The sequence below is a fragment of the Mus musculus genome, chromosome 12 (assembly GCF_000001635.26).
Source record: "Mus musculus strain C57BL/6J chromosome 12, GRCm38.p6 C57BL/6J".
NCBI classification, from domain to species: Eukaryota; Metazoa; Chordata; class Mammalia; order Rodentia; family Muridae; genus Mus; species Mus musculus.
Window position 1 is genome coordinate 3,863,723 of NC_000078.6, and position 12,399 is coordinate 3,876,121.

The window sequence follows — 12,399 nt, forward strand, 5'->3', positions numbered from 1 at the left end:
TGAGCCATCTCTCCAGCCCTGTATGTCTGGTTTTTTTATTATTATTACTAATTAAGATTTATATATTTTTGTTGGTAGATTCTTAGTGTGTTGTCCTGACTGACCTAGCACTCAAAGAGATTGATTTGCCTGCCTCTGCCTCTGCACCACCACACCTGGCCCATTACTTTTGTTTGTTTGTTTGTTTGTTTGTTTGTTTGTTTTTCGAGACAGGGTTTCTCTGTGTAGCCCTGGCTGTCCTGGAACTCACTCTGTAGACCAGGCTGGCCTTGAACTCAGGGATCCACCTGCTTCTGCCTCTCAAGTGCTGGGGTTAAAGGTGTGCGCCACCACCGCCCAGCAGCCCTTTACTTTTATAACAGAAAAAAAGAGTCTGGGCAAGGTGGTAACATGCCAGTTGTCTGAGGATACCGCTCAGGAAGCAAAAACAGAGGTTCAGGGTCATCTATATCTACATAATGAGTTCAAGGCCAGGACCCTGTGAAACAACAACAAAAGACTCAGGGAAAGTATCAGTTGATTAAGCATAGTCCTTACCTTTCACAAAGTGAGCCTTTTTGTTTGATTTGGTTTTTGAGACAGGGTCATATGTAGCTAGGTTGGCCTCAAAGTCACTGTGTAGCTTAGAGGAATCCTTTTCTCTCTACCTTTGAAATCTGGAATTCCTGGCACGTGGCACCATGCCTGGCTCAGGTCTCACCTGGGCTCACTGAGCCAGCTCTGCCCCTTCCTACCCCCGAACATTTTGTAGCTGTAAGATTACTGAGCACACCCTAGAGCCTGTGAAGCTAGCAGACCCTGAACCAATCAATCACCTCCAGTCTTCTGAGGTGTTCTGACCACTTGCCTCCAGATGAGCAGCGTGTGCGTGCGTGTGCGCTCGCGCGTGTGCACACACACACACACACGCACACGCACACGCACACGCACAGTCAGGGAACAGAGCTCTGGCACCTTGTCTTGCTTCCCTAGGAAGCCAAGAGACACTGAAAGGGAACTGGGGCTCCAGGACAATGTGAGGACAGCCAGTTATTTAGTTTGATTAGTTTCTACCAGTAGGAGCCCTAGCAGGTTCTGACCTCAGGCACCAGGGGATGAAGCGGCCTGTTGTTTTTCCAGGCAGGCCTGTGTGCTTGGGCCCTTGGTTAGCCTTGGTCTGAAAACCTATGGGGGCCTGAGCTGGGGGACAGAACGCTATGAGGCTAGGTCCAGAGGATGATGATGATGGTGATGATGGTGATGATGATGATGATGGTGATGATGATGGTGGTGGTGGTGATGATGATGGTGATGATGATGGTGATGGTGATGATGATGATGATGGTGGTGGTGATGATGATGATGATGATGATGACTGATTTACTTATGTATGTGAGCACGCTGCCACTGTCTTCACACACACCAGAAGTGAGCACCAGATCCCATTACAGATGGTCGTGAGCCACCACGTGGTTGCTGGGAGTTGAACTCAGGATCTCCAGAAGAACAATCAGCGCTCTTAACTGCTGAGCCATCTCTCCAGCCCCTGGAGAAATGCTTCTTGTGAAGGCCCACACTGGCACCATTCTCACCCAGGGGAGCATGGAAGGAAGGCTGCAAGAGCTGAAGCAGGCCAGCCTCGGGCAGCTGGAATTGGATGGGTGGCATTTGAATTTCCTGAGGAAGGGTCCAGTTTCAATGATGGAGCATGAGGAACTGTTTTGTTGTGTTTTGTTTTAGTTTCTTGTTACGTTTGTATTTATTATGTTCGTCTGTGTCTGGGAACATACACTAGTGTTTTCAGGGTCAAAGGACAGTTTTACAGAGTGGGTTCTCTTTGGTGTGAGAATTGAACTCAGGTAACTCAGCTTGCAGAGCAAGTACCTTTTCCAATAGAACCATCTTGCCAGCCCTGCTTTTAGCTTTGTAAGGCAGGGTTTCATGTAGCCCTGGCTGCCTTCAGACTCAATGTGTGGCTCCGGATGACCTTGAGCTTCTGGTCCTCGTGCTTCTACCCGGTGGGTGCTAGGGTCACTAGGGTCACAGGTGTGCACCGCTGTGCCTGGCTCACACAGTCCTGGGACGGAACCCAGGGCTTCATGTTTGCTAGACAAGCACTCTACCAGCTGGGCTGCATGCACAGCTGCAGGGAAGTCTGTGTCCTAGTGAGATAGAATGCAGTAGGGTATCCTGGGGTCACGGTGGGATCAGGCTGGCCCATCACTTGAACCCTTAAACCTTCGAAGGTCGTGTCCTTATGTTTGTCCTTCTTCATCTTTCCAGGTGGAAAGCAGTGACACCCCCAAGGACCCAGCAGTGACCACCAAGTCTCAGCCCATGGCCCAGGACTCTGGCCCCTCAGATCTGCTACCCAATGGAGACTTGGAGAAGCGGAGTGAACCCCAACCTGAGGAGGGGAGCCCAGCTGCAGGGCAGAAGGGTGGGGCCCCAGCTGAAGGAGAGGGAACTGAGACCCCACCAGAAGCCTCCAGAGCTGTGGAGAATGGCTGCTGTGTGACCAAGGAAGGCCGTGGAGCCTCTGCAGGAGAGGGTGAGTCCCAGCCTCAGGGAACCCTCTTTGGCTCCTCTGAGTCTATGGCAGATTTCAGGATGATGGGCAAAAGTGGGCCGGGCAGTGGTGACGGTCTAGAAGCTAGACACAGCACATGCATGTGTTTACTTGGCTCACCTAATGTGGTTAACAGGTTTTAAAAATTTAGCTGCCAGTATTTAAAAATCAAGAAATTCCAAATGAAAATCTGGAGTTTTGGCTCTTTGTGGGGGAAAAAAAAAGCTGGCTCTGGCAACAGGCAACAGTGGGTTTGTTTGTGTAATGCCAAGGGATGCTAGACTGAGGTAATAGGTGCCTCCCCTTCTGCCTATGCTGGTTGTGTGCCTCAGTTTCCCTCCACTGCCAGCTGGTCCACTTGACTTTTAGACTTGACCTGCCTTGGCTCATGAGGCCCGCAGGTGCAGTGTTTACCTATCCCAGTGCAGAGGTCTTGCCTGACACACTGCAGTTTGGTTGACTCCATAGAAAACTTGGTTGTGACAGTGGACACTAAGGGGAGGCAGGAGGAGGAGGCCCTCTGCACACGGCCCTGCTCAGACCTCTCCATCTGCGGACTTTATAGCCCAGCCCTGGAATTTTGGAAAGTTGCCCACATTTCTCTTTCAGGTTAAGCCAGAGCTTTCAGGGCCAAGCAAGCTGTAAACATGTGAGTAATGAGGACAGCTAGCTTTTCGTGTTTGTACCGGGCTTCACAGTTTACACCTCGCCTCCTCCTCCATTATCACATTTGATCCTCCGGGGCCTGCCAGGTTGCTTTGCATATGTGCATTTTAATTTCAAGAAGTCTTCCTTCCAAGTGTGTATGATGGGATGAGTAAATTGATTAATTGGCATAACTTATTTTGTACGAATCCAAACCTAATATTTATGCAGAGGAGGGAACATTTCCAGAAAAGAGGTTTCCAAACTTATTTTGAAATCTCTTTCATTCATTATTCAGCAAATATTTAAGCTCTCTCTGAGGCACTTTGCATTTGTTGTTCTACTTTCTGTTCCAAACGATCTTGTTCAAGAGGTTTGATTAGCCCCCTCTTAACCAGGAAAAAAGTATAGCTTAGAAAGTGACTTGTAGCCGGGCGTGATGGTGCACGCCTTTAATCCCAGCACGCGGGAGGCAGAGGCAGGCGGATTTCTGAGTTCGAGGCCAGCCTGGTCTACAGAGTGAATTCCAGGACAGTCAGGGCTACAGAGAAACCCTGTCTCGAAAAACCAAAAAAAAAAAAAAAAAAAGTGACTTGTTTCTGGCCTCCAAACCTGGCCTCTGACTTTCAATACTTTAACTTTTTGTTCTTGGAATTTTTTTTTTTTTTTTAAGGGTCTCACTGTGTAGCCCTGGCTGGCCTGGAACTCACTGTGTAGACCAGGTTTCAAGCTCAGATATTTGCCTGTCTCTGCTTCCTGAGTGCTGGGACTAAAGGCATGCACTATCAATGCCTAGCCTAGACCTCGAACTTCTGATACTTCTTCCTCTACCTCCGGAGTTCTGGGATTGCACAAGTAGGCGCCACGATGTATATTTTATTATTTATGTGCGTGTGTGTGCGTGTGTGTGTGTGTGTGTGTGTGTGTGTGTGTGTGTGTGGCACTTGAGTATGCCACAGCATACATGAAGCGGCCAGAGGGCAACTTGTATTCTGTTCTCTCCTTCCATCGTGTAAAGCCCTGTTCAAACTCAGATTGTCAGGTCTGGCAGCAGGTACCTTTATTTCCTGAGCCATCTTGTCTGGCCGTCCCTGTTTTTATATGGTTCTCAGGCTTGGACCCAGGGTATCAAACCCAGGACTTCATGTATGCTGGGCAAAGCACTGTACCAACTGAGCTGCCTTTAGAACCCAGGACTGGTTAACCTTTACTCTTGAGCCTCTCCCCTCTGATCTGATGCTCTGTATCGTATGGATCTTGAACTGTCCAGGCCTCATAGGAGTGTTGAGAGCTCGTGAACAGAGAGAGAAGAGGAAGCAGAAAAGAGCCTTGGAATGAGGGGAACTATCTCCTCACTGAAGTCCTCAGCTGAGATGCAGTCATTGTCAGCTGACTGCTGGAACTGTGGCCAGACCCCATACGCCAACACACAGGACAGAGCCTCCAGGAGGCCACTGCCCACCTCTCTTGGATGTCTAGGGTCACCCAGGAGTGAGTCTGACCTGACTCCCCAAGGTCAAATGGAAGTTGAGACTCGGAGTGTACCTATCCTGCTCAGACTTTGTCTGAGTCCCCAACCCAGGTCGTCACCTCTTCTTGAACATTTCTTTACCTCTTAGACCTCTGCTGTTTGGTGGCCTCCCTTCATCTCTTCAGATCTGTTTCGCTGGCCTAAGAATTGTCAGAGCAGGACCACTTCCTCCCCACATCCGAAGCAGCTTCCAACCTCTCACCCCCCCTCCCAGACCTTGCGAACCCCTGGGAATCTAGGTGGAAAGTCATCACTTCCAATCACAGCCTGCCAGGTCAGCTGTGAGACGGCGGCCAGGAAAGCCTAGTTTGGCCACCTGCCACCCAGTGCCTGCCACATCCTTCCTCCTGGCTCTCTCCACTGCAGTCTAGTGGCTTCTGTCAGGTCCCTGATGCTCTGTTCTCACTTCTTCCCCCGCCACTGCTCCTGTGACAGGCCTCAGCACATCCCTTGATAATGACCAGACAGACAGGGCCAGCTTCAGTTCTCAAGTCCTGGCTGCTGTGGCTCTGTATCTGTCCCCTTGCCCCAGGAACACTGTCCTTCAAGCACAACAGCACATTTGGCTCTGCTGTCACTATTTTGTGTTGTTTTGGAGAGAGGAGGCTGGCCTAAAACTTGATAAGCGGAGTGTGACCTTGAACTCCTAAATTTCCATCCTGCTCCCAAATCCTGAGATTTGAGCACCATAGCAGTTACCGCAGTACTGGGCGTCTAACCCAGGGCTACTTGTCTAGTCCTCATGACACATTTGAAAGCACACAGTCTCTAGCCAACTGTGAGGTCCTTGAGGACAAGAGCCAGGTTTCTGTTCAGGATGGTTTCCACAGACCAGCACAAAACCTGGCACACACCAAACATGTCTAACGAACACTTGATGGCTGACTGAGTACCTAAGAACTTGGATGCAGACAAGGAAGCCCTGGAGATAAATAAACCCTCAAGGTCAAAGAGCAGCCTTAGAGCTTTGGCTCCATCCTGCCAGGTGGGAGGCACTGTCCTGGTACCTGCCTTGTTGTGATCCCAGCACCCTCGAGGTGCATTGAAGGAACACAGTATCTGGCTAGGAAAGGCACTGAGCTCTCTGAAATATGTGCCACTGTGAGCTGCAGGCATCCTGGAAACCCAGGTGCCTGCCTCTACTGTACAGTGTGCTCTACCCCACTGCTCAGGGTCCTCTGGCCAGCTGTGGTCCATAGTACCTGGGAAGCCAAGACGCAGAATCTGTAGCTCTCCCTCAAAGATCCTCATGCTTTCTGAGAGCCCTCTTCTCTCACTTCAGCCTTGGGCCATGTGAAGACGACCTGATTTTCTCTGCTTTTCTTATGGGGAAAAAAGTAGGGAAGGCAGGTGTGGCACCTCACACTTGTAGTCTCAGAACTTGATAGGTGGAGGCACGAGGGTCAGAAGTTCAGGTCACTCTTGTCTTATAGCTTTGGAGGCCAGATTAGGATACATAAAACCTAGTAACGGAGGAGTGGGCTGAGAGTCAGCCAAGGCTGCTCTGCTCAGAGTGAGCGTGAGGACAAACACGAGCCAGTAACCATGCTTAGAGTAAATCTAGCGCCTGCCCTGTCACCTGGATATTGTCTCACTGTAAAGAGAACTTGGAGTAGTCTTTACTGGATAGTCTCTGGCCAACAGGTTAAGTGCTTGAAGCCCCTGACCTCCTCTGTCCCCAGGACCTGAGGTAACTTGGAGTCATGTTCCTGTCCTCCAGAGCCACTCTGGAAGGCACAGGCACCTAGCCCAGGGACCCTGAGTCTGAGCCAGGAGCATATGGGAGTAAGAGCTCTGGTGTTCAGAGACAGACAGTTTGTGGTCTGCTGGCCAGACTGGAGAGGGGAAGAGTGTTTGCGTGAGCGCGTGCGTGCATGTGACTGACAGTGAGAAAGCTCATGTAGGTATGCGCAGTCTTTCAGGGAAAAAATTCCAGAAAGAAGCCAGTTGGAAACTTTTTCAAGAAGTCTCCATTTGGAAGACTCCGGGCCTGGATGACTGGCAAAGGACACAAGGGATAATGGTGGCAGTGCAGGTCAGTCAGAAGCCCTGAAATCCACTCACGGCCTCTGTTGCCTGTTGTGAAATATTTAGCAAACTCAACCATGTCTTCTTTTCAGGTAAAATTTTCTTGTAGTCTAATGAATAAATCAGGCCAAACAGTGGTGGCCCACACCTTTAATCCCAGCACTCAGGAGGCAGAGGCAGGTGGACTGCTGAAGTCAAGGCCAGCCTGGTCTACAAACTGAGTTCCAGGACAGCCAGGGCTACACAGAGAAACCCTGTCTCGAAAAAAACAAAAAATAAAAATAAAAAATAATGAATAAATCAGTCCTGGTAAACGTAGTTAAAAAACACTGGGGTAGGAAGGAGTGATATTCAGGAAACTCCTAGGTCCCGTACATAGTCTAATAGCCTGGGCCAGCTTGGATTCCTCACTCACTACCCTCCTCTGGCTGCTGCATGGTTGCTGCAGCAGCTGTTGCAGCCTCAGCAGGAGCCGCGATCCAGGGCAGGCACCCCCTTCTGGCAGCCTAGGTCATGGGCTGAGCACCGAGGTCCGAGGGAGGGGCTTGCCCTAGAGGTGGGAGGCCCAGAGCAGGCCTGAGGGGGAACCCCGTGGAAAGTGGGGAGCAGACTTGTGGGTGAGAGGACATGGAGGAAACGGGGAGGAAGAGACGTGGTGGATGAGATATGCCTTAAAAGGCCAACCACGTACCCTGTACTGGGAGGGCGTACACCCCCCACCCACACAAGGGTTACAGCCACCACGCTCCTCCCACACACCACCTCCACGAGGCCCAGCGACACGCCTGCCTACCACGGGGTTCACAGCCCACGGGGTAACCAGCAGGGGCTCTGCCCTCCCCTTCTTTCTCCCTCCCTCCCTCCCTTCCTCCCTTCAGCCCCTCTAGATGGAGCCCGGCACACGTGGCGATACAGAGCGTTCTGGGCAGGTGCAGAGAGAAACCTCAGGTCTGTCTGTTGACAGTAGGGGAAAGATCCAAGCTAAAGATTCAGAGCCATAAATGCTGTGGGTGGTTTCCACTTCTGAGCTAGGAGATGTACCAGGGGCTGTTTTTTTTCTGTTTGGGGCTCTTTGTTTTCGTACCCACCCACCTCCAACCCCCCACCCCATGCACACCAAGCTACATGAGCCAACCTTAGCGACCTTCCTGCTCTGGGCCCAAGCCCTGTATTTTCTCAGTCTCAAAGAAAAGAATTGAGGCACCTAGGTGAAGAAAGGCGGCCGAATTTTCCCTACTTAATAGGAAAAGCCATACAGCCAGCTGCCTGCCGCGGAGCTGCCGGGAGAGGAGCCAGAGAAGCGTGCAGAAATGGCAGGAAGATGTCACTGCCCTCGTGTCCGGCCTATGCGGGCACAAAGAGTCCTTCCTAAAGATGGCGCTGTGGAGACCGCTGCTCCCAGCCCAGATGTCCCTCCCAGGAACTGGGATCAGTGCCCAGTCCCGGAACTTTGAGAAAAGCCAAAGAAACAGAGAAACGTGTGCATCAGGGAGTTCCTTAGGGAAGGGAAGCATGCTGACAACGTACCTACTGTGCGCCAAGCCCTGTTCATGCACTCATTGCTCACACCAGTCCTTAGAACATGTCACTTTGGATCAGTGAGGACACAGCAGAGGTTGGGGGGGGGGGGTCATGGTGAAGAGGGGATCCAGACTTAGCTGGGTGGCACATACCTTTAATCCCAGCACCTGAGAGAGGCAGATCTCAGTGAGTTTGAGACCAGCCTAGGCTACAGAGCAAATTCCTAGACAGCCAGGGCTACATGGAACAACCCTGTCCCCATCCCCCACCCCCAAAAATCCTTATCTTAACCTGAGAAAGAGCCAGGAATGGAGGGCAGTTTCCATGTTGGTAGCAGGGCCATACCATTTAGAACTGTTTGTAATTGGAGCTGTTTCCTGGGGTCTATTCCCACTGGCCCATTGTCTGTGCCCCAACACCTTTTCCTACCCCATGAGAAAGGAGTAACAGCCTGGTTCCTTCAGCCCAACCCCTGCTCTGCCCCTCCACCCTCCTGCCCCTGCTCTGCCCCTCCTCCCTCCTGCCCCTCGCTCTGAGTGAGGGCTGGGGTCAAGCAGCAGGTGATGGCTACTTCAGAGCCCCTTTTGTGTACTTGAGACCAGGGTCCAAAGGCCAGAAGCCATGCCCCTGAGTTCTGTCTTCTTCCTGTGTTCTTGGGCCCGGAACCTGGACCAGGGTCTCTTTGCTCCAGGCCTTGCCTGGCACACGGGTATGGTCTGTGTGGACGGCACATGAACAAGCAAACACTAGGAGGACCCTGATCCCATGGAGGCCCCCAGGCTCCTCTGAGCCACCCCCGTGACTCCGTCAACAGTCCTCTTGTTCTTCCCTTTCCACAGGCAAAGAACAGAAGCAGACCAACATCGAATCCATGAAAATGGAGGCAAGTGTTTTCCTCACCCACAGGGGCCCTGTGGGTCCTGATTCTAGAAGAAAACCACCTCTCTGATGGACTGTGGCGAGTGTGTGTGAGGGGCCCGAGGGTGGGTCCTGCCCCATCTTTGGTTGTTCCTTGTGAGAGGGAGAGGAAGTGGGGGTGGAGGTTGGAAGTCCCCTAGTGAGGCAGCCAGCTCATCCCCCTCCAGAGGTCAAGCACTTCCCCTCTCTGCCTTGTTCATGAGTCCCTGCCAACTCCTAATCCCTCCTCAGAGGGTCAGCCCCTCTGGCCAGGAACCAGAATTTCTATACTCTGGGATGAGTGACCCCTCTCAGTTTCCCCTCCAGGAGGAATGAACCCTGCAGAGTACCTGTGCCCACCTTAATACCTGCCTGTCTCTCTGTCCTAGGGCTCCCGGGGCCGACTGCGAGGTGGCTTGGGCTGGGAGTCCAGCCTCCGTCAGCGACCCATGCCAAGACTCACCTTCCAGGCAGGGGACCCCTACTACATCAGCAAACGGAAACGGGATGAGTGGCTGGCACGTTGGAAAAGGGAGGTGAGACGCCTTTTATCCTTGATGCCAAGTGTGGAACTGGCAAACCAAAAGCCAGTTCCAGCCGCCCTCTGGGACTTTTGTTGGGCTGTAGCTGAGACTGTTTCCCCCTACGGTTAACTCCTAGTGCTTCCAGGAACTGCTACTAGGCAGTATGAAGTTCAGTTGTCCTTTATCTTGTTATGGGTGCTAGCTGTGCATGAGGTAGTATGTGCACACAGGCAGGCTCTGTGCTTACGCGCTCTGGCAGCTGTGGATGGAGTTGATGTTCTTTCTGATGGCTGAGGACAGAACCAAGGGGAATCGGCGGCTCAGTGGGACCTGCAGTGCATGGGCAAGGCGGGTCTCTTGGAAGAGGTAACATTTGCATTGTGTAAGTGTCTAGAGAAGTGTGGACAGTGAAAGAAATGACTCAGGTGCAGGTGACAGCCATGGCGACAGGCACTTCCACTGGATTTTGGCGATGGGATCAAGGGCATGTTGATAGAAAGGTCAGAGAACTGCTACAGCCAGTACTGTAGGTCTGGCCTGGGCTGTTGCCTCTGATGGGAGGACTGGCTGGTGGGATGGCGCGTTCACTGTGGGATGCCAGGGAGCTGGAGGCTGGGCTTGGGACTGCAGAGACCACGGTGTGAGAAGGCAGGGTCTGTGGGGCCTACTCAGTAGAGGGCGGAGAGGCAGAGGCTCAGAATTTCATGCCCAGAGATGCCAACGATTTGGGGCAACGAGAAAGGAAGAGCAGCAGCCGTGGGGCTGAGGTTCCCAGGAGAGGTGCGTGTGGGCGAGTGGCTTTCTCATACAGTAGCCATGCATGCAGGCTGGGGCCATGCCCCAAGGTAGTCAAGCCTGAGAGAGCTGAAAGCAGCCCAGAGCTGGGAAAGGGAAAGGGGAAGCCACATAAAGATCTAGGCGTCCATTAGTCCCCTAAGGTCAGCTTTGGGAAGGGAGGGTGGTGGGTACCACGCCCACAGGGAGGGAAGGAAGCAGGGTTTTGACCTCAGACTATATGACAGTATGTGCTTGCTGGTCCTGGAGAAAGTTCCAAGCAAGGGGAGGGAAGGGTCATGGTTCTGGCTGCTTTATTGTTTCCAGTTCCTTTGGGATCCAGGAAGGCAGAAAGCATGCTTCTGAAAGTCTGGAGAAAGGGCAGCTCGGTCAGGGTCTGAGAGGGGCGCTTTTAGCGCTGAGACTGCACGGTACAGCTTCAGACAGTGAGCTGCTCTTTCTTCTCTCGGGACCTTGGGGATCAGAGAGGGTCTGCTTCACACCAGTCTGTGTAGTGCCTCTGCTCTTGAACCCTGAGGCAGAGGTGCTGAGGTAGGTAGACCTGGGCCTGGTCTCCTTCAAGCATCACGTGGAGGCCACCCAGAGCCACAATAAGAAGGATTTCTCCCACTCCCAGAAAATGAAGTTTTTTGGTGTTTTGTTTTGTTTTGTTTTGTTTTGTTTTGTTTTGTTTTTCGAGACACGGTTTCTCTGTGTAGCCCTGGCTGTCCTGGAACCCACACTGTAGACCTGGCTGGCCTCAAACTCAGAAATCCACCTGCCTCTGCCTCCTAAGTGCTGGGATTAAAGGCGTGCGCCAGCACTGCCTGGCTTGAAAATGAAGATTTTTTTTAAAAAAATCAATTTTAGGTTTCTGCTAAAATTTTAAAAGATTTGAGTGGTCAAGTTGGCCCCAGCCAGTAAGGACACTTGTCACTGAGCCTCACACAGGAGAGAGTTCTCCACACACACACACACACACACACACACACACTCACAGGCAGCACACATATAAACAAACCAATAAATGTAAGTAACATTTTAAAATTTTAAATTAAAAATATATAAGATTGGGGATCTTGGGAAACTGGAGAAGGAAAATACATGTTTGAAGCCACCTGAGTCTGTGGGACCTCACATAGTTCAAGCCCCTCTCCCACTACATAGCCAGACCCCACTCCCAAAAAAAAATTTTTTTTTTTGGTTTTTCGAGACAGGGTTTCTCTGTGTAGTCCTGGCTGTCCTGGAACTCACTCTGTAGACCAGGCTGGCCTCGAACTCAGAAATCCACCTGCCTCTGCCTCCTGAGTGCTGGGATTAAAGGAGTGTGCCACCATGCCCAGCAAAAATAATAATTTAAAAAAATAAACTAGCAGCATTGGCCAGATGTGGTGGTGCATGTTTTTAAAGATTTATTTATTATGTATTATATATTATTTATTATGTATTCTGTTTGCATGTCTGCCTGCAGGCCAGAAGAGGGCACCAGATTTTACTATAGATGCTTATAAATCACCATGTGATTCTGGGAATTGAACTCAGGACCTCTGGAAGAGCAGCCAGTGCTTTCAACCTCTGTGCCATCTCTCCAGCCCTTGGTGCTGCATGTTTTTAATCCTAGCACTCAAGAAGGAAAGTCCAGTTGATTTCTTTGAGTTCAAGGTCAATTTTATCTATCTAGGGAGTTCAGGCCAGCCAGGGCTACATAGTGAGACCCTGTTTCAGAAGAAAAAAATAAGGAATATTTGCTAATATACACAAAAGTGGAATGGGAGATTTTATTGTATAATCTATGCATAGATCTAACCATATATATCTATATGCATGTATCTGTTTCCTGCTTCAGCAATTATTAAAAGCATTTCTAGTGAGTCTGCTAGGTTTGGGGTTTGCTTACCCGTCCCAACCAACACAAAGGCTTCTAGGTGTTA

The 12,399-nt window shown here is 51.1% G+C and overlaps 1 protein-coding gene across 8 annotated transcripts in view; it reads left to right on the top strand.

The window, feature by feature from the left end:
- Positions 1–12,399, top strand: part of Dnmt3a (DNA methyltransferase 3A) — a 112,885-nt gene that overhangs the window by 62,164 nt on the left and 38,322 nt on the right. For all 8 annotated transcript variants that reach the window (XM_006514956.4, XM_006514953.4, XM_030246538.1 and 5 more), the window contains exons 4-6: positions 2,263–2,530; positions 9,113–9,156; positions 9,560–9,706. In XM_006514956.4, coding sequence (XP_006515019.1) covers positions 2,263–2,530; positions 9,113–9,156; positions 9,560–9,706 — 459 coding nt within the window. The remainder of the gene's footprint in view (positions 1–2,262; positions 2,531–9,112; positions 9,157–9,559; positions 9,707–12,399) is intronic.